The sequence below is a fragment of the Coregonus lavaretus genome (genome assembly GCF_964263955.1).
Source record: "Coregonus lavaretus genome assembly, chromosome: 4".
Classification (NCBI taxonomy): Eukaryota; Metazoa; Chordata; class Actinopteri; order Salmoniformes; family Salmonidae; genus Coregonus; species Coregonus lavaretus.
In genome coordinates this window covers 65,521,423-65,540,730 of record NC_139991.1, presented here as the reverse complement: position 1 = coordinate 65,540,730, position 19,308 = coordinate 65,521,423, and the positions used below count along the sequence as shown (strand labels likewise).

The 19,308-nt window shown below is 42.3% G+C and overlaps 1 protein-coding gene across 1 annotated transcript; it reads left to right on the top strand.

Annotated features, from left to right (window-relative positions):
* Nucleotides 1-115: 115 nt before the first annotated feature.
* On the top strand, nt 116-18,865 carry LOC311127514 (myosin heavy chain, fast skeletal muscle-like; the record flags this gene model as incomplete). Its single annotated transcript, XM_084159336.1, has 39 exons — nt 116-322; nt 696-839; nt 1,128-1,284; nt 1,512-1,539; nt 1,724-1,838; nt 2,965-3,057; nt 3,271-3,334; nt 3,452-3,550; nt 4,493-4,596; nt 4,798-4,936; nt 5,054-5,172; nt 5,308-5,457; nt 5,553-5,723; nt 5,880-6,183; nt 6,336-6,403; nt 6,550-6,637; nt 6,883-7,000; nt 7,352-7,475; nt 7,717-7,853; nt 8,121-8,376; nt 8,492-8,734; nt 8,843-9,019; nt 9,142-9,287; nt 9,385-9,475; nt 9,721-10,110; nt 11,946-12,072; nt 12,197-12,315; nt 12,441-12,637; nt 12,811-12,994; nt 13,205-13,370; nt 13,572-13,696; nt 14,803-15,111; nt 15,279-15,482; nt 16,836-16,961; nt 17,199-17,369; nt 17,636-17,740; nt 17,828-17,923; nt 18,070-18,201; nt 18,851-18,865. 39 exons carry the CDS (start codon nt 116-118, stop codon nt 18,863-18,865), a joined length of 5,808 nt encoding a protein of 1,935 aa, XP_084015462.1.
* Between the last annotated feature and the right edge of the window lie 443 nt (nt 18,866-19,308).

Below are 19,308 nucleotides of genomic sequence, written 5' to 3'. Positions count from 1 at the left end.
GTATAAAAGAATGAGCTACCAAACCCGCTCCCAGGATTGGTTAACTCTTGTGGTCCGTCTGGTCTCGACCAATTTAGGTAAATCCTCCTTATATGTTTCTTAGTGAGTTGCCACCATGAGTACCGACGCAGAGATGGCCTCTTATGGCAAAGCCGGTGTATACCTCCGTAAACCTGAGAAGGCGAGGATTGAGGCCCAAAGCAAGCCCTTCGATGCAAAGAACGCCTGCTATGTGACTGATGTTAAGGAGCTGTACCTCAAGGGTACCATTGTTGGCAGAGAAGGGGGAAAGGTCCAGGTGAAAGTCCTTGACACTGGCGAGGTAAGCCTACAACATAGGACAGAATTCAGTTTAAAGTTGAAGTTTGTTTATTCACAATTATCTTTCAAAGAAAAATTACTTCAGATGTAGGTTCTTTGATCACCCTGTTGCAGGATAACTTAAAACTTGTAGTGTATTTGAGGTTTAAAAGGGCTTCTGAATTTTATAATTTCAGACATAATAATTAAAATGTCCTGTTGCTGCAGGATTATTTTACTGCTGTAGCAAACTGGCTCAAATTAAGATCCTACATATGAACAGTAAAATGTATGACTGACTTGATGATTACAAAATCAAAGCAGTGTCGACACAGATTCAGTAACAGTTCTTCCAGTTAATCCAAGTGTAATGTAGATTACCGACTGCTTTTCAGACTAAAGACTTCAAAGAAGCTGATGTCTTCGAAATGAACCCCCCAAAGTTTGACATGATTGAGGACATGGCCATGATGACCTACCTCAATGAAGCCACTGTCCTGTATAACCTCAAAGAGCGTTATGCAGCATGGATGATCTACGTAAGAAACCTATTGTACATATAAATTATAGGTACATATACACACTCATAAGTGAACATAGGACACCACCGTATATGACACCTATATAGCCTATATAAGACACCAACATAACTCCAAAATGCACATGCTGTTTGTAATTGAAAAACACCTACGCAAAAATAATGTAACTGAATACAAGAAACACTTGTAAGTGTTCCATAGCAACTCAGACCTCAAACATCCTCACACAGGTCCATACAGTTAACAGAAAAGCTGATTTTGCTAATCCCCTAACTTCCCTTCATCCAGACCTACTCCGGGCTGTTCTGTGCCACAGTGAACCCCTACAAGTGGCTCCCCGTGTACGACGAGGAGGTTGTTAACGCTTACAGAGGAAAGAAGCGAATGGAGGCTCCACCCCATATCTTCTCTGTCTCTGACAGGGCCTATCAGTTCATGTTGACGGGTATGATCTTATACATGTGGATGGACGGATAAATAGAGGGAAGCTCACACAAACAGATATGGGCAGCCAAGACAGCTGGAAACATCCATGCAATCATTTTTTATTTATTTAGAACTAGTGAAAAGCGTGTGCAACACTATCCACAACTTTAAGACAATTGGCAAATGCCATAATGAATCAAAACTGGTTTATATTCATATTCTTTGTTGTTGTTTTTTTGCCTGCAGATAGGGAGAACCAGTCTATCCTGATTACGTAAGTTCTCTACTAACATCTAACATTATAGTTAGTTCGATATCATAACAATTATTAAGCGTATACATGAACTATAGTAAATGAGTAAACAACTCAAAGTGTACTTTTAAATGATTATGTTTTGAATGATGTCTGACACTGAAACATGTCACCAAAACCTCTTATTCTCTGTCACATAAACCAGTGGAGAATCTGGTGCAGGAAAGACTGTCAACACCAAGCGTGTCATCCAATACTTTGCCACTATCGCTGTGTCTGGAGGAGAAAGGAAGAGGGCGGCAGAACCCGGCAAAATGCAGGTACAGGTGTAGGATCTTAATTTGATAACCCTGTTGCAGGACAACTTTCAATGCAATGCAGGAAATGTAAAACTTGTAGTGTATTTTAGGTTTAAAAAGGCTTCTGAAGTTTGTAATTTCCACTTTCACATTTCAGACTTGATTTCCCCTTAGGGAAAATGTATCAACCCCTACAAAAACGTCCATTAATTATACTGAACAAAAATATAAATGCAACATGCAACAATTTCAAAGATTTTACTGAGTTACAGTTCATATAAGGAAATCAGTCAATTGAAATAAATTCATTAGTCCCTAATCTATGGATTTCACATGACTGGGAATACAGATATGCATCTGTTGGTTACAGATACTGTACCTTAAAAAAAAGGTAGGGGCGTGGATCAGAAAACCAATCAGTATCTGGTGTAACCACCATTTGCCTCATGCAGCAAGACACATCTCCTTTGCATAGAGTCTATCAGGCTGTTTATTGTGGCCTGTGGAATGTTGTCCCACACCTCTTCAATGGTTGTGCGAAGTTGCTGGATATTGGCGGGAACTGGAACAAGCTGTCGTACACGTCAATCCAGAGCATCCTAAACATGGCACGACAATGGGCCTCAGGATCTCGTCACAGTTTCTCTGTGCATTCAAATTGCCATCGATTAAATTCAATTGTGTTGGTTGTCCGTAGCTTATGCCTACCAATACCATAACCCCACCGCCACCATGGGGCACTCTGTTCACAACGTTGACATCAAAAAACCGCTCGCCCACACGATGCCATAAACGTGGTCTGCGCTTGTGAGACTGGTTGGACGTACTGCCAAGTTCTTGGACGTACTGCCACATTTTTTGTGTATATGGAACAATTTTGGGAATTTTTATTTTAGCTCATGAAACATGGGACCAACACTTTACATGTTGCGTTTATATTTTTGTTCAGTGTATAATCCACAGAATACACATTTCCTGCAGCATTATTTTGCTGCTGTAGCAAACTTGCTCAAATTATGATCCTACATCTGTAGGCCAACCGTATATAACTGCTTATTTTAAGACAGTTCCACCACTGTTGAAGAAGGGTGTTCTACAGTACTGTATGCCATGCTGTTTCTGACCTACTTGTGTTTGTCTCCCTCAGGGGTCTCTTGAAGATCAGATTATTGCTGCCAACCCTCTGCTGGAGGCTTACGGTAATGCCAAGACAGTGAGGAATGACAACTCTTCTCGTTTTGTAAGTATGAGGGACACACTTGCCGTACTTAAATATTCCTTATTGATCTAGAAGGACAGAGATTGAGACCTATCCAGTCTTTCCAAATGTTAATGGGAAACGAAGGGTTAGAAAGAAAGGAAAGCTTTATTTTCAGAGTATTGAGATGGACACCTTGGCAGTTTCCTTTTGTTGACTCATTCCCTCATTTCTAACCCCCATGCTCTACTTTAGGGTAAATTCATCAGGATTCACTTCCACAGTAATGGCAAACTATCTAGTGCTGACATTGAGACCTGTAAGTTGGTTGGATTGTTTGTCGGACTATTAGTCATGAATGCACAATGTCCAAAATTCACAGAGATTATGTTTTAAGGAGACCAAGCACTGAACTTTATCTCCTGTTCTCTTTCAGACCTGCTGGAGAAGTCCAGAGTGACCTTCCAGCTGCCCGATGAGAGAAGCTACCACATATTCTACCAGATGATGACCAACCACAAGCCTGAGCTGATTGGTACGACAAAGTAGAAAGCGGTTTGACTATTCTTCTCATTTAGTTGACAGGGACATTGCACCTGAATCAACATATCAGTGTTCTCATTTCAATGTTGAAGTGCTACAGTGAGTTATAAAGCTCAGGGTTGTATTACTCATGACTACTGTAATATTTCAATATCAGATAATTGCCTAATTGAGTTAGAGTTCCATAAACAGGGAAAGGGAAAACCTAGTCAGTTGCAAAACCAAATGCATTCATCAGAAATGTGTCTTCCACATTTAAGCCAACCCCTCTGAATCAGAGAGATGTGGGGGGATACCTTAATCGACGTCATCAGCGCCCGGGGAGCAGTTGTTGTTGGTGGTTAACTGCTTTGCTCAAGGACAAAACGGCAGATTCTTCCACCTTGCTGGCTCAGGGATTCGAACCAGCAACCTTTCGGTTGTTGGCCCAATGTGTTTAACTGCTAGGCTACTTGCATGGAGAACTAGTGCACTCCAGTGGAAATTAAGGGGTAATATCAATCAAGCAATCCAAGACAAAGTGACAGTTCACCACTCAAATGCTGCCCTCATTTGATGACAAGTTAAATGGTACTGTGAAAGATGACACTTCCAGCCTCAGTGGGTTGGTGTCCCGTGAACCAATAAAGGTTCTTCCTGTAGTTTGTTGTACCTGTGAGTCATAAAGTCTGCTTCGTATTCCTGGGGTATAGTCTCCTAGGAGAAATAGGGAGGGGAAATTAAAAAATCCATATAGTTTCATTTGACTGCTCTATTTTTCACTGCATTACATGTGTATTTTGAGTTGCATTTGGCTCCCAATGCAGATACAGCACATCCTTTATGTCCGCACTTTCTAATCTTAATCTTAATCTCATGCAAGAGAGGAAAAGGTAGGGGAGAGCAAATTCCATCTGGTTTAACTGACTCTCTGTCCTGTTCTCCTTTCCCACAGAAATGACGCTCATCACCACCAACCCCTACGACTTCCCCATGATCAGCCAGGGGCAGATCAAAGTGGCCTCTATCGATGACAAAGAGGAGCTGGATGCCACAGACGTGAGTCTCACAAACTATATACAAGGATGAGTCACACCTCCATCCCCCACTGAATGCAATGCACAATTACTGTACATGTTATAACTTAACTCCAAGCGGTGCAGCCCCATGACAGTTTTGTCCAGTTTGAAACTCCCTGAACTTGTGATATCTGCTGTGTGTGCGTACACTAAGTTTAACTATGAAATTCCTGTCACTCAGGCCGCCATTGACATCCTGGGCTTCACTAATGATGAGAAGATGGGCATCTACAAACTGACCGGCGCTGTCATGCACCACGGCAATTTACGCTTCAAGCAGAAGCAGCGTGAAGAGCAGGCCGAGCCAGACGGCACAGAGGGTGAGTCCTCGCTCCAAACACAGGAATAGACCGAATGAAACTGGTTTCTCTGTCAGTAACACTACATTTGCCATCCTGTGTCCCTGTATATGAGTCTGCTGTTCTTTCTATCTACAGTAGCTGATAAAATCGGTTACCTCCTGGGTCTGAACTCAGCTGACATGCTGAAAGTTCTGTGCTACCCCAGAGTGAAGGTTGGCAATGAGTTTGTTACCAAGGGACAGACCGTGCCTCAGGTGAGACATCCAAGATTCAATAATTGCTACAACACCACTATTGATTTTATGTTTTGATTAATTTTTTTGAAGCTCAATACCAGCAAGACATGATCAATGTCTCACATATTAACTGGAGGTATTGTTTTTGCACAGGTGTATAACTCTGTGAGCGCTCTGGCCAAGTCCATCTATGAGAGGATGTTCTTGTGGATGGTCATCCGTATCAACCAGATGTTGGACACCAAGCAACAAAGGAACTTCTACATCGGTGTGCTCGACATTGCTGGGTTTGAGATCTTTGATGTAAGTATGTGATCATTACAGAATAAACAGTTTATGGCTTTGAGGCCTTATGACAAAAGGTGATTGAACTAATCTTCTTTGAACGTCATTAACAGTTCAACACCATGGAGCAGCTGTGTATCAACTTCACAAATGAGAAACTGCAACAGTTCTTCAACCATCACATGTTTGTCCTGGAGCAAGAGGAGTACAAGAAGGAGGGAATCATCTGGGAGTTTATTGATTTCGGCATGGACTTGGCAGCCTGCATTGAGCTTATTGAGAAGGTAAGCAGACTGTAATCATTTTACTTAAGAATAATGTACTGTGGAATGGGCGACAACAGCAGAGTTGACAGGGACAGATGTTGGAGTTGAGAGTGAATTATTACCATTTTGGTACAAGATGGCTGCTACTAATCCTGCTGTTACATTTTTCATCAGCCAATGGGCATCTTCTCCATCCTTGAAGAGGAGTGCATGTTCCCCAAGGCTTCAGACACTTCCTTCAAGAACAAGCTGTATGACCAGCATATGGGCAAGAAAAACACTTTCCAGAAGCCCAAGCCTGTCAAGGGAAAGGCCGAGGCCCACTTCTCCCTGGTGCACTACGCTGGTATTGTGGATTACAACATCTGTGGCTGGCTGGACAAGAACAAGGACCCCCTGAACGACTCAGTGGTGCAGCTATACCAGAAGTCCTCAGTGAAACTGCTGGTTCTTATCTACGTTGATGCTCCAGCTGAAGGTCATTTAACATTATTTAATATTTTTTGCCAATATTCCCGATATCAACATTACACAAACTATTTGGTAGCAGTTGCAAATATATTATCTCATAAATAAAATAGGGTGTTCACCATAGATGTCAATCACTCATGATTTTAGCTATTTTTACAGACAGAGCGTCCAAGAAGGGAGGCAAGAAGAAGGGAGGCTCCATGCAGACGGTGTCCTCCCAGTTCAGGGTGAGCTTCTCAAACTTGTATTCAAAGTTATCTGGTTAAAACCTATCTGGTCAACATTTTTAATGTACCTTAGGTGAAAACCTAAGGTGCGTTCATTTGTATTAATAATTTCTGAGACGGCTGTTTGATGTGTCCCCGCCCTGCAGGAGAACTTGGGCAAGCTGATGACCAACTTGAGGAGCACTCACCCTCACTTTGTGCGCTGTCTGATCCCCAATGAGTCAAAGACTCCAGGTACAAGAAACATCCAGTGAAATACTAAATTGTAACCCTATGGTTATCAGCTAGTGACATTCAGTATCCTAAAACAAAATAAGCACTAAGTAACTACCTTTACTTACATGTGGTACAAGATAGCTGATTATAAGTTATTCCCATATATTTACCGAGAAATAATGGCACATACATCACCACAATGTAATTGTAGCCCTTCAAATGTTTGTGTTTATTGGCTTTAATGATACATTGTGTTTTTCCAGGTCTGATGGAGAACTTCCTGGTTATCCACCAGCTAAGGTGTAACGGTGTACTGGAGGGTATCAGGATCTGTAGAAAGGGGTTCCCCAGCAGAATCCCCTACGGTGACTTCAAGCAGAGGTACCCTTTAGAGATGTGACCTATCTAACATGGCTCCATGTTTACTTTAGAATAGAACTGAATTTGACCAAATAATAAGAAACTCCGAAATTCTTACATTCTGAGATCTTAAAAGATGAAATTCTGAAATCTTAAAAGATTACATTCTGAAATCTTAAAAGATTACATTCTGAGATCTTATAAATACAGACGAAACAACGTTTGGCATCGAGTGGCCTATGCTAGAAAAATTTAAAAGAAGAAGAATGGCTAAAATCGTTCAGCAGATTTCATAAACTATGACACAGCAACAGAATATCCTTGTTTGCTCACAATTTAAAAACTGACAGTTGCCTGTCTCTCCTAATCCAGGTACAAAGTACTGAATCCCAGTGTTATCCCAGAAGGCACATTCATGGACAACAAGAAGGCTTCTGAGAAGCTGCTTGGGTCAATCGATGTGGAGCACGAGCAGTACAAATTTGGACACACCAAGGTCAGGGTCAAATACACTCAGGAAAAGCAAACACAAAACATAAGTAAAACAACAATGTAAATGCTAACCACTCACAGCCTTTTTACAATAAATATTGTCGTGTTGATCCCTCATTTAAATTCAACCCTGTTCTATGCGTTCTGACTTCTGATGACATCCATTGATAATGTTGACCTATTCTCAGGTGTTCTTAGTTCTTACCGGTGTCTCAGGCATTTACCTTCCTGTTACATGCGCTCAGGTGTTCTTCAAAGCTGGCCTGCTGGGTGTCCTGGAAGAGATGCGAGATGAGAGGCTGGCCTCTCTGGTCTGCATGATACAGTCTCTGTGTCGTGGGTTCGTCATGAGGAAGGAGTTTGTGAAGATGATGGAGCGGAGGTGAGGGATAGAAGATATCTCAAGGATCAAGGCTCACCCACATTCATCTAACAGGGTTGCAGTGGTTTCCATTTAATCTCCAACGACTCCAGGGATCAAACTGAACATGTTATATTCACCTTAAATTTACAAATGTTATACTTTTTTTGATTCATTAATTGAATATCACTTTATTTTTTCTGAGGAGCTGTAACTTTGTCCTGTAAATAACATATTACTATTATTTAGCCATAACACTCACCAATATCCCTGTTTCCTGTTGTTCAGAGAGGCCGTCTTCACCATCAAATACAACATTCGCTCATTCATGAATGTTAAACACTGGCCATGGATGAAGGTGTATTACAAGATCAAGCCACTGCTGAAGAGTGCTGAAACTGAGAAGGAGCTAGCCAACATGAAGGAGGACAATGAGAAGTGCAAAATCGCCCTGACCAAGGCTGAGGCCCGCAAGACGGAGCTTGAGGAGAAGATGGTGACTGTTCTGCAGGAGAAGAATGACCTGACGCTCCAAGTTGCATCTGTGAGCATCTGTCAAGTGCCTGGCTTGATTACCCATATTATATTGAAAACGATGGACAGGAGGTGTGCACTGACTAAATTAATGTCTGCCTATTTTTCTATCATTGTGAAACCAGGAATCAGAGAATCTGACCGATGCTGAGGAGAGGTGCGAGGGGCTGATCAAGAGCAAGATCCAGCTGGAGGCCAAACTCAAAGAGACGACCGAAAGGCTGGAGGACGAGGAGGAAATGAATGCTGAGCTGACCTCCAAGAAGAGGAAGCTGGAGGATGAGTGTTCGGAGTTGAAGAAGGACATTGATGACCTGGAGCTCACCCTGGCCAAAGTGGAAAAGGAGAAACACGCCACTGAAAACAAGGTCTAAAATGTTGACATAGCTGAACAATAGTAGAATCAACCCAAAGCTAAACAATGATTGAAACTAACCACACAACTTACATACAAATGTTGTTGTGGCTGTGTTCAGGTCAAAAATCTGACTGAGGAGATGGCCTCTCAAGATGAGAGCGTTGCCAAGCTGACCAAGGAGAAGAAAGCCCTCCAAGAGGCCCACCAGCAGACACTGGACGACTTGCAGGCAGAGGAGGACAAAGTCAACACTCTGACCAAGGCCAAGACCAAGCTGGAACAGCAAGTTGATGACGTGAGTGGAGTCAGACTTTATCGAGTCATGGATTTATATATTGTTAGATTAAACATTTAGCTAGGCCATGGCATAATCATTGATTGTTTAAAATTAACTGACACAAGTATCTTAACATGTAGCTTGAGGGTTCTCTGGAGCAAGAGAAGAGGCTCCGTATGGACTTTGAGAGAGCCAAGAGAAAGCTGGAGGGAGACCTGAGACTGGCCCAGGAATCCATAATGGACCTGGAGAATGACAAGCAGCAGTCTGAAGAAAAGATCAAAAAGTACATTTAAAAAAATAGTTTTGTGTAGTTAGGACTTTGAAAGACTCTTTTAAATACAAAGTGACTGCTGAGTACTGATGCATTTATGTTCCCATAGGAAGGATTTTGAGACCAGCCAGCTCCTCAGCATGATTGAGGATGAGCAGTCTCTGGGCGGTCAGCTGCAGAAGAAAATCAAGGAACTCCAGGTACAGTACAGTATCTAACCCCGGCTTCAGTATAGTATTCCATATAATACTAGATGTTCTAGATACTAGATGTTCTAGATACTACATGTTCTAGATACTAGATGTCAGTCTTACTCATTTAGCAACATTCTGTAGTTGTAATAAAGGAACTATAAAACATAGTATAAATACACAACTATCCAGGCTATTTATTTTTGCAAGGTCAGTTTAAATTTCCCCATCCTAACCCCCCTCCCTTGCTTTAGGCTCGTATTGAGGAGCTGGAGGAGGATATTGAGGCTGAGCATTCTGCCAGGGCAAAGGTTGAGAAGCAGAGGGCCGATCTCTCCAGGGAACTTGAGGAGATCAGTGATAGGCTGGAGGAAGCTGGAGGTGCCACTGCCACTCAGATCGAGATGAACAAGAAGCGCGAGGCTGAGTTCCAGAAACTGAGACGCGACCTTGAGGAGTCGACCCTGCAGCACGAGGCCACAGCCGCAGTCCTGAGGAAGAAGCAGGCTGACAGTGTGGCGGAGCTCGGAGAGCAGATTGACAACCTGCAGCGTGTCAAGCAGAAGCTGGAGAAGGAGAAGAGCGAGTACAAGATGGAGATTGACGACCTCTCCAGCAACATGGAGGCTGTCGCCAAGACTAAGGTGGGCATTTGAATCAAACCCTAAATACTCAACATTAATGGATGAATGGAATGCTGCGAGACAGCAGCATGGCGTCCAGCTCTAAAGTTGGACACATTTGTAAGCGTACTACAGCTTCAATTTAGTGGGTTAATCCTATAGACATAGAGGGTAATGCAATTACCTCAAAGGTGAAGGGCTGGAGTAGCATCACTGTCAAATTACTATCTACAAAACCCTACTGCAAGACAGCAATGTACAGTCGTGGTCAAAGGTTTTGAGAATGACACAAGTATTGGTCTTCACAAAGTTTGCTGCTTCAGTGTTTTTAGATATTTTAGTCAGATGTTACTATGGTATACTGAAGTATAATTACAAGCATTCCATAAGTGTCAAAGGCTTTTATTGACAATTACATTAAGTTTATGCAAAGAGGCAATATTTGCAGTGTTGACCCTTCTTTTTCAAGACCTCTACAATCCGCCCTGGCATGCTGTCAATTAACTTCTGGGCCACATCCTGACTGATGGCAGCCCATTCTTGCATAATCAATGCTTGGAGTTTGTCAGAATTTGTGGGTTTTTGTTTATCCACCCGCCTCTTGAGGATTGACCACAAGTTCTCAATGGGATTAAATGTCGATGTTTTGTTCCCCGAGCCACTTAGTTATCACTTTTGCCTTATGGCAAGGTGCTCCATCATGCTGGAAAAGGCATTGGTCGTCACCAAACTGTTCTTGGATGGTTGGGAGAAGTTGCTCTCGGAGGATGTGTTGGTACAATTCTTTATTCATGGCTGTGTTCTTCGGCAAAATTGTGAGTGAGCCCACTCCCTTGGCTGAGAAGCAACCCCACACATGAATGGTCTCAGGATGCTTTACTGTTGGCATGACACAGGACTGATGGTAGCGCTCACCTTGTCTTCTCCGGACAAGCTTTTTTCCGGATGCCCCAAACAATCGGAAAGGGGATTCATCAGGGAAAATGACTTTACCCCAGTCCTCAGCAGTCCAATCCCTGTACCTTTTGCAGAATATCAATCTGTCCCTGATGTTTTTCCTGGAGAGAAGTGGCTTCCTCGCTGCCCTTCTTGACACCAGGCCATCCTCCAAAAGTCTTTGCCTCACTGTGCATGCAGATGCACTCCCACCTGCCTGCTGCCATTCCTGAGCAAGCTCTGCCCTGGTGGTGCCCCAATCCTGCAGCTGAATCAACTTTAGGAGATGGTCCTGGTGCTTGCTGGACCTTCTTGGGTGCCCTGAAGCCTTCTTCACAACAATTGAACCTCTCTCCTTGATGTTCTTGATAATCCGATAAATGGTTGATTTAGGTGCAATCTTACTAGCAGCAATATCGTTGCCTGTGAAGCACTTTTTGTGCAAAGCAATGATGACGGCATGTGTTTCCTTGCAGGTAACCATGGTTAACAGAGGAAGAACAATGATTTCAAGCACCACCCTCCTTTTAAAGCTTCCAGTCTGTTATTCTAACTCAATCAGCATGACAGAGTGATATCCAGCCTTGTCCTCGTCAACACTCTCACCTGTGTAAACGAGAGAATCACTGACATGATGTCAGCTGGTCCTTTTCTGGCAGGGCTGAAATGCAGTAAAAATGTTATTTTGGGATTAAGTTAATTTTTATGGCAAAGAGGGACTTTGCAATTAATTGCAATTCATCTGATCACTCTCCATAACATTTTGGAGTATATGCAAATTGCCATCATAAAAACTGAGGCAGCAGATATTGTGAAAATTAATATTTGTGTCATTCTCAAAACTTTTGACCACGACTGTATACAAGCTGTACACCATAAGAATGTTAAATAAAGATGACCTATCTATATTTCACTAACAGGGCAATCTGGAGAAGATGTGCCGTACTATTGAGGATCAGCTGAGTGAGCTCAAGACTGGGAACGACGAGAATCTTCGCCAGATCAACGACATCAATGGACAGAGGGCCAGACTCTTGACTGAGAACGGTACCCACAACAATGACCAACACATTTACCATACATAATCTAAATCAGTACCCAACAACATGTGTTAGGGGCTATTGTACAAGGCTACAGAAGAATTTACAATGTGTACTCTCATCCCTTGCAGGTGAGTTTGGACGCCAGCTGGAAGAGAAGGAAGCTCTGGTGTTTCAGCTGACCAGAGGCAAGCAGGCCTTCACCCAACAGGTGGAGGAGCTAAAGAGGCAGATTGAGGAGGAGGTCAAGGTAAGGGAGTCAAAATGCTCTACCAAGCACAGAGTATAGAGTCAAATGCCTCTTGTCATGTTTATCATAACTAAACCATCCTCAGAAATGTATTACTGTAACCGGTTTTGCTATCTCTCACTCAGGCTAAGAATGCCTTGGCCCATGGTGTCCAGTCTGCCCGCCATGACTGTGACCTTCTGAGGGAGCAGTTTGAGTTGGAGCAAGAGGCCAAGGCAGAACTGCAACGCTGCATGTCTAAGGCCAACAGTGAGGTGGCTCAGTGGAGGACCAAGTATGAGACGGATGCCATCCAGCGCACAGAGGAGCTTGAGGAGGCCAAGTAAGCAGTTACACTTGAAAATAAACCTCTCATTATAACTATGATCCTAAATGTGCGCATCTTCACACCTTCCTAATTTCACTTCATTATGAGGCACCATGTTTATATGATACGTTTGTCTGAATACAGTACCAGTGGAAGCATTAAAAGATTAACTATTTCCTGTCTAACAGGAAGAAGCTGGCGCAGCGTCTGCAGGACGCTGAGGAAATGATTGAGGCAACCAACTCAAAGTGTGCTTCGCTGGAGAAGACCAAGCAAAGGCTGCTGGGAGAGGTGGAGGATATCATGATTGATGTAGAGAGGGCCAACGCTATGGCTGGCAACCTTGACAAGAAGCAGAGGAACTTCGACAAGGTGAAAAAGAACACTTCACACACTATACTGACTTTTGAAATGTGCTATTAAATGGACTGGCAAAATTAATAGCAACAACACGTTTTATTTTCTTTCTGATAGGCATTATCAGTATGTGTCTCCAGTGATCATAATGTATTATGGCTTATTTCTGATTAGAAGTAAAAGCCACATCAAGAATAAACCATTAAATCACATACAATCCCATAGGTTCTGGCTGAGTGGAAGCAGAAGTATGAGGAGGGTCAGGCTGAACTGGAAGGAGCTCAGAAGGAGGCTCGCTCTATGAGCACAGAGCTCTTCAAGATGAAGAACTCCTACGAGGAGGCTCTGGATCAGCTGGAGACTCTGAAGAGAGAGAACAAGAACCTCCAACGTGAGTAAACAGCAGGAGTTGTTTATTTGGCACATTTGGAGTGTACAGTTTTCAATATCACTTTTTGTATTGTTATCAGTTATAGCTGTATTCTTTTGAAACATCTATGGTCGTAAAAGGCTTTTATGCAAAGCTGTATGATATTTGGTAATATTCACTGAAAATCTCCCTGTTCTAAACCATTTCTCTGTGTGTGTGCAGAAGAGATCTCTGACCTGACTGAACAGATCGGAGAGACTAGCAAGAGTATCCATGAGCTGGAAAAGTCCAAGAAGACTGTGGAGACTGAGAATTCTGAGATCCAGACCGCTCTGGAGGAGGCTGAAGTGAGCAGATATAATACATCCTTATGTAGTAGAATACATTTAACAGAATGAGAGCTACAGTGCTGTTCAGTACTCCTGTATTGGTACTTATTGCAGTAATATAGCTTACAGTTCTTCACTAGGTGGTGCACTCCTTGGAATAGCGGACGTGTATAAAGATGGTGGTCTCCATGTAGTTACCACAAATGCCAAATTAGCAATACGACTGATAAATAGCTAACAAATTTAGCTACACGGACTATCTGAGTTAACCTTGTATCTTTACTGACCTTTTATTTCAATCTTTGCACTGTCTCTATGCACACTCACAGGGCCCTACACACTCTCACACACTGTCATTCCAACACACACACAAACACTCACTCCATCATCTGCTCACTCACACATAATATGCACATACATTTATACTGACTCTACACACCCGCACACCCACTCACATACAAGCTGCTGCTACTCTGTTTATCTTGTTGCCTAGTCACCTTACCCCTATACATATCTACCTCCATCACACCAGTATCCCTGCACATGTAAATATGGTAATGAAACTGACTTTTTAAATATTTCCTGTATATAATTTAGTATGCTTACTTACTTATTTACTTTATTGTGTATTTCAGATTTCCTATTCTTATTTCTCGCGTGTTTTTTCTAGTAATACATTGTTATTGATTATTGCATTGTTGGGTTTTGAGTTAGCAAGAAAGGAATTTCACTGTACTTGTGCATGTGACATTGAAACTTGAAACATTAGCACAGTATACATGATCCCGATTCTAGCTCCCAGACACCGCCATATATACAAATTTAAAAAAAGTAGAATGTGTTGATTTATTGGCGCATTGAACCATGTTGTGTGCCATAGTTTAAAAACTAGGATTGTAGTGTTAAAACAATGAAGTCATATCTGTGTTCTGCCATCTTTATGCACATTCGCCATTGCGAAGAGTGGGAACTTTTCGATTTATACAACTGCCTTAGGTCTTATAAACACAATAGTGAGAGAGCCAATTGTTACTTTTAGCTGTCTCCAAGTCTTATAATGTTCTAATTGCTGGGATGATCTCCTATGTTAAGCATTCTGTGACAAATCACTTTTATTCTTCCAGGGAACACTGGAGCACGAGGAATCCAAGATTCTGCGTGTGCAGCTGGAGCTGAACCAGATCAAGGGTGAGGTGGACAGGAAGCTGGCAGAGAAGGACGAGGAGATGGAGCAGATCAAGAGGAACAGCCAGAGGATTATAGAATCTATGCAGAACACACTGGACTCTGAGGTCCGCAGCAGGAACGACGCCCTGAGGGTGAAGAAGAAGATGGACGGAGACCTGAACGAGATGGAGATCCAGCTGAGCCACGCCAATAGGCAGGCCGCTGAGGCCACGAAACAGCTGCGGAATATCCAGGGACAACTCAAGGTAAAAGATGCCAAAACTTCCAGTTAAACACCAAAAAATGTGACTGATTTTGTTTTGGTCAAAGACTAATCAAGTGATGTAATAAAGCAGAAAAGCAGGTACATCAGTCCCATTCTTCATAAAGACAACACTCACACATCCTAATACTCTGTTGTTTTGAATTCCAGGATGCCCAATTGCACCTTGATGACGCTGTCCGTGCGTCAGAAGACATGAAGGAGCAGGCCGCCATGGTGGAACGCAGGAACGGTCTGATGATGGCAGAGATTGAGGAGCTGAGGGCTGCTCTGGAGCAGACTGAGAGAGGCCGCAAAGTTGCTGAGCAAGAGCTGGTGGACGCCAGTGAGCGTGTGGGACTGCTCCACTCTCAGGTACGGGTCTGGTCACTGACCAGACAACTTTTAGATTGTGGGTATTATGTGTTGTGGCGTACAGCAGGTCAGACACCAGGGGGAGACTCGTCGAGGCCTGGTAACAGATGGAGTATACAGCACGAGGCGGTGGCTCCATCTGCTGGACGTGCCAGGTCTCGACGGGCTCCCCGGACAGGACTAATTGGGGCTGATTGGGAGCTGATGAGTAATTAAGGGCGGATTGCTCACCAGCTGTGCAAGGCCCATAAAGCTGCCAGAAGGGCAGCACATGGGAGAGGACTTGGGGAAGTAAGGTAACTTTTGTGTAGTTGGAGATGGTATACTAGAGAGGGTCTCATGGGGGAGACCTACCCTTTTCTTTTGATTATTCTATTAATAAACACCCTTGAAACTGAGCTAATCATACTCTGTCCGTTCTGATCTGTGTACACGTCTTGACCCAACCCCCTGATCTGCCACAGTGTATTGTTGTGAATTGTTGATATTACTGCACTGTTGGAGCTAGAAACACAAGCATTTCACTACACCCGCAATAACATCTGCTAAACATGTGTATATGACCAATACAATTTGATTTGATTTGATTTTACATTTTTTCATTTACATTTTAGTCATTTAGCAGACGCTCTTATCCAGAGCGACTTACAGTTAGTGAGTGCATTCATTTTTCATACTGATGATATGATATGAGATGAGTATGCCTAGAAAGCTGTGCTACTATGGCTGACTCTTTAAAACAACACATTTCACAGCACTTATCCAGTGTATGTGACAACATTAATAAGGTAAAGAGGGACTAGACAGTGATTTCATTAATCTCACGCTTTTTCAGGGAGTATATCTGCACTGGGGGAGCCAAATGGAACTTCCACTTAATGGAACCAAAGAAAAAAGTTGTCTCCCACGTGCCTTTCATGTCAAAATCTTTGTCTTATCCAACTTTGTATTTATTTATTTTATTTTTTGGGGGGGGGGGGGGGGGGAATGGATCAGCTTAATATTGCAGATAGATTGTATCTTCTATCAATGTAATTGTCTGCATCACTTCCAATCCCCCATGTTTTTTAAAAATATATATACTCCCCTTTATTACTTTGTCTTATCCTACTTTAGCTCATTCTAGACATACATTCATGCCATCTCAGATGCTATAGCATACTTTATAAAGTACATAAAAGGAAATAAATTACCTAAATACTTGATTAAAAGCCAGTTTTTCATATTTTTTAACAATATTAACATTGAAGGTTGTGGCGATTGATTTCTATAATTTCCATGGTGTGACTGGTATATTGTCTTGCGATAAGGCAATTCAGCCAATCTTTGATTGATCTATACTTCCTCCTCCAGAACACCAACCTTCTGAACACTAAGAAGAAGCTGGAGGCTGACCTGGTGCAGGTGCAGGGTGAGGTGGACGACATTGTCCAGGAGGCCAGAAACGCAGAAGAGAAGGCCAAGAAGGCTATCACTGATGTGAGTCCGTATGTTTGGCCAAAACACAGTACAAGGCCTCCAGGCTAACCACATGAAAGTGTTTGATCTGTACCAAATCCTAGCTATATCAGTTTTGTCATAAGATTTTATGAGTATAACAGTTAATAACAACAGAATAACTAAGTCAAGAAATGTGGTTATCAGATCATTACAGGAAAGCCTGTCTGTGTTGCCATAAGGTCTCACCTTCATTAAACCTATTTAATGATATTTCAGGCGGCCATGATGGCTGAGGAGCTGAAGAAGGAGCAGGACACCAGCGCTCACCTGGAGAGGATGAAGAAGAACCTGGAGGTCACAATCAAGGACCTGCAGCACCGTCTGGATGAGGCAGAGAATCTGGCCATGAAGGGTGGCAAGAAGCAGCTCCAGAAACTGGAGACAAGGGTGTGTTGTTCAGGCATTTAGAAGATGGGGTAAACAATTTGCTTTCAATAACCCACGTGGATAATGATGATGTCATTATCATTATAAACTCTCCTATGAAATTTACAAAAAGGACAAAGGAAGAGAAGAAGACTATGTGATAGTCTGTATTAACTTTCGTGAACACCATTTCTTTACATTAGCCTGGAGGAATCTACCTCTATTTATTTGCAATGATTTAAAACTGATTCCACCTCATAAAAAACATGACAATTTCATCCGTGAAGGTACGTGAGCTGGAGGCTGAGGTGGAGTACGAGCAGAGAAGAGGTGTAGACGCAGTTAAGGGAGTCCGCAAGTACGAGCGCAGAGTCAAGGAGCTCACTTACCAGGTAAGAAAAGCACCTTAACACACAGTAATACAGACAGATGTATGTGTATGAACAGATGAACACTGATACATCTACTTTCTCCCACAGACTGAGGAGGATAATAAGAATGTTACCAGACTTCAGGATCTGGTAGAAAAGCTGCAGCTGAAAGTGAAGGCATACAAGAGGCAGGCTGAGGAAGCGGTGAGTTAGGTCTAAAATTAGTAGCAAGTATAATGGTCTTAGCCTGTATTAAGTTGTGTAGTGAACTTGCCCATAGCAAGCAATGCATGAAACAAATATGCCATCCTGAATAAACCACTGATGTTGATCTGTGTCCCTTCTCCCAGGAGGAACAAGCCAATCAGCACATGTCTAAGTTCCGTAAGGTTCAGCATGAGCTGGAGGAGGCTGAGGAACGCGCTGACATTGCAGAGTCCCAGGTCAACAAGCTCAGAGTCAAGAGCCGTGACTCCGGAAAGGTAAAGATCGGCTTTTAAACCTACACCTGAATTATGTTCAAGTAAGACTTCGTCATCATCATCAATAAAGGCTTTCACAGACTCAGATTAAACCTAATTCAAAACAAATAATAATTTGGCTGCATAAACATGGCCAAAATTATTATTGGACCCAGTTAAAGGAACTACATATAACAATTCCACCTGTCAATTACAATAGAAATCCACAAGCACAAAACATACTTTTTAGAATGCCACGTAGCACTTTTACAGCTAATTAGCATTTTTACTATGACTAGCTGGTCCGGCTTTTGTTGTGTACAATTTACCGAATTACGATTGGTTATCATTTGAGACGTTGACAACAACAGCTAAAACATTAGCAGTACAAAACTTCTTAACGTCCCTGCAACTGATGTTTTTTGGATTATGATCATGGAGAAGCGGTACTAAGCCATTCTAGGCGTTTCTAAGCAATGTTCTTTAAAAAAAAAAACATGAATAAATCGATTTTAAGGTTAATGTTTAATGTTGTTCCTTTAATCTTCATTTTAAAAGATCAGAGGCATTTCATCCCAAGTACATTTTAATATAACCACAACTTTAGTTCTTGGCGATCTAGACCCCAGAACTGGATATACTCATTAATATCTTTTACTTTCTCTTACAGGCTAAAGAAGAATAAACTTTTTTATTTTAAATTGAGAACTTGGACTGAACAATTCTTACAACAGTCTTACATTATTCTAGCTATTGCAAGGCAGAGAAACCAGGCCAGGGGCTGGGTGGTCAGTGAAGGCACTGCTTTTTCCTGCTTTTTTCCCCCTTGTCATTTGCTTTTTGTGTTGTTTTGTTGTCCATTTTGTTTTGATGCATGTTGTTGTTGTTGTTGTCTTGTGTGTAAAAGGGGGAGCCCACAAATTGTTTTGTGCACTTGTTTACACTGTTGCATACTCCTTAATAAAACATATTGAAACGTAGAAACATCTGTACATTAGTCTTGGTGACTTTGTGAATTCAATGCTGTACACATAAAACATTACTATTACATGCCGGGAAAAGCTCCATACACGAGGTAGGCTTTACAAAAAGTGTTCAATTAACATATTACACAACTAGGAAACATCT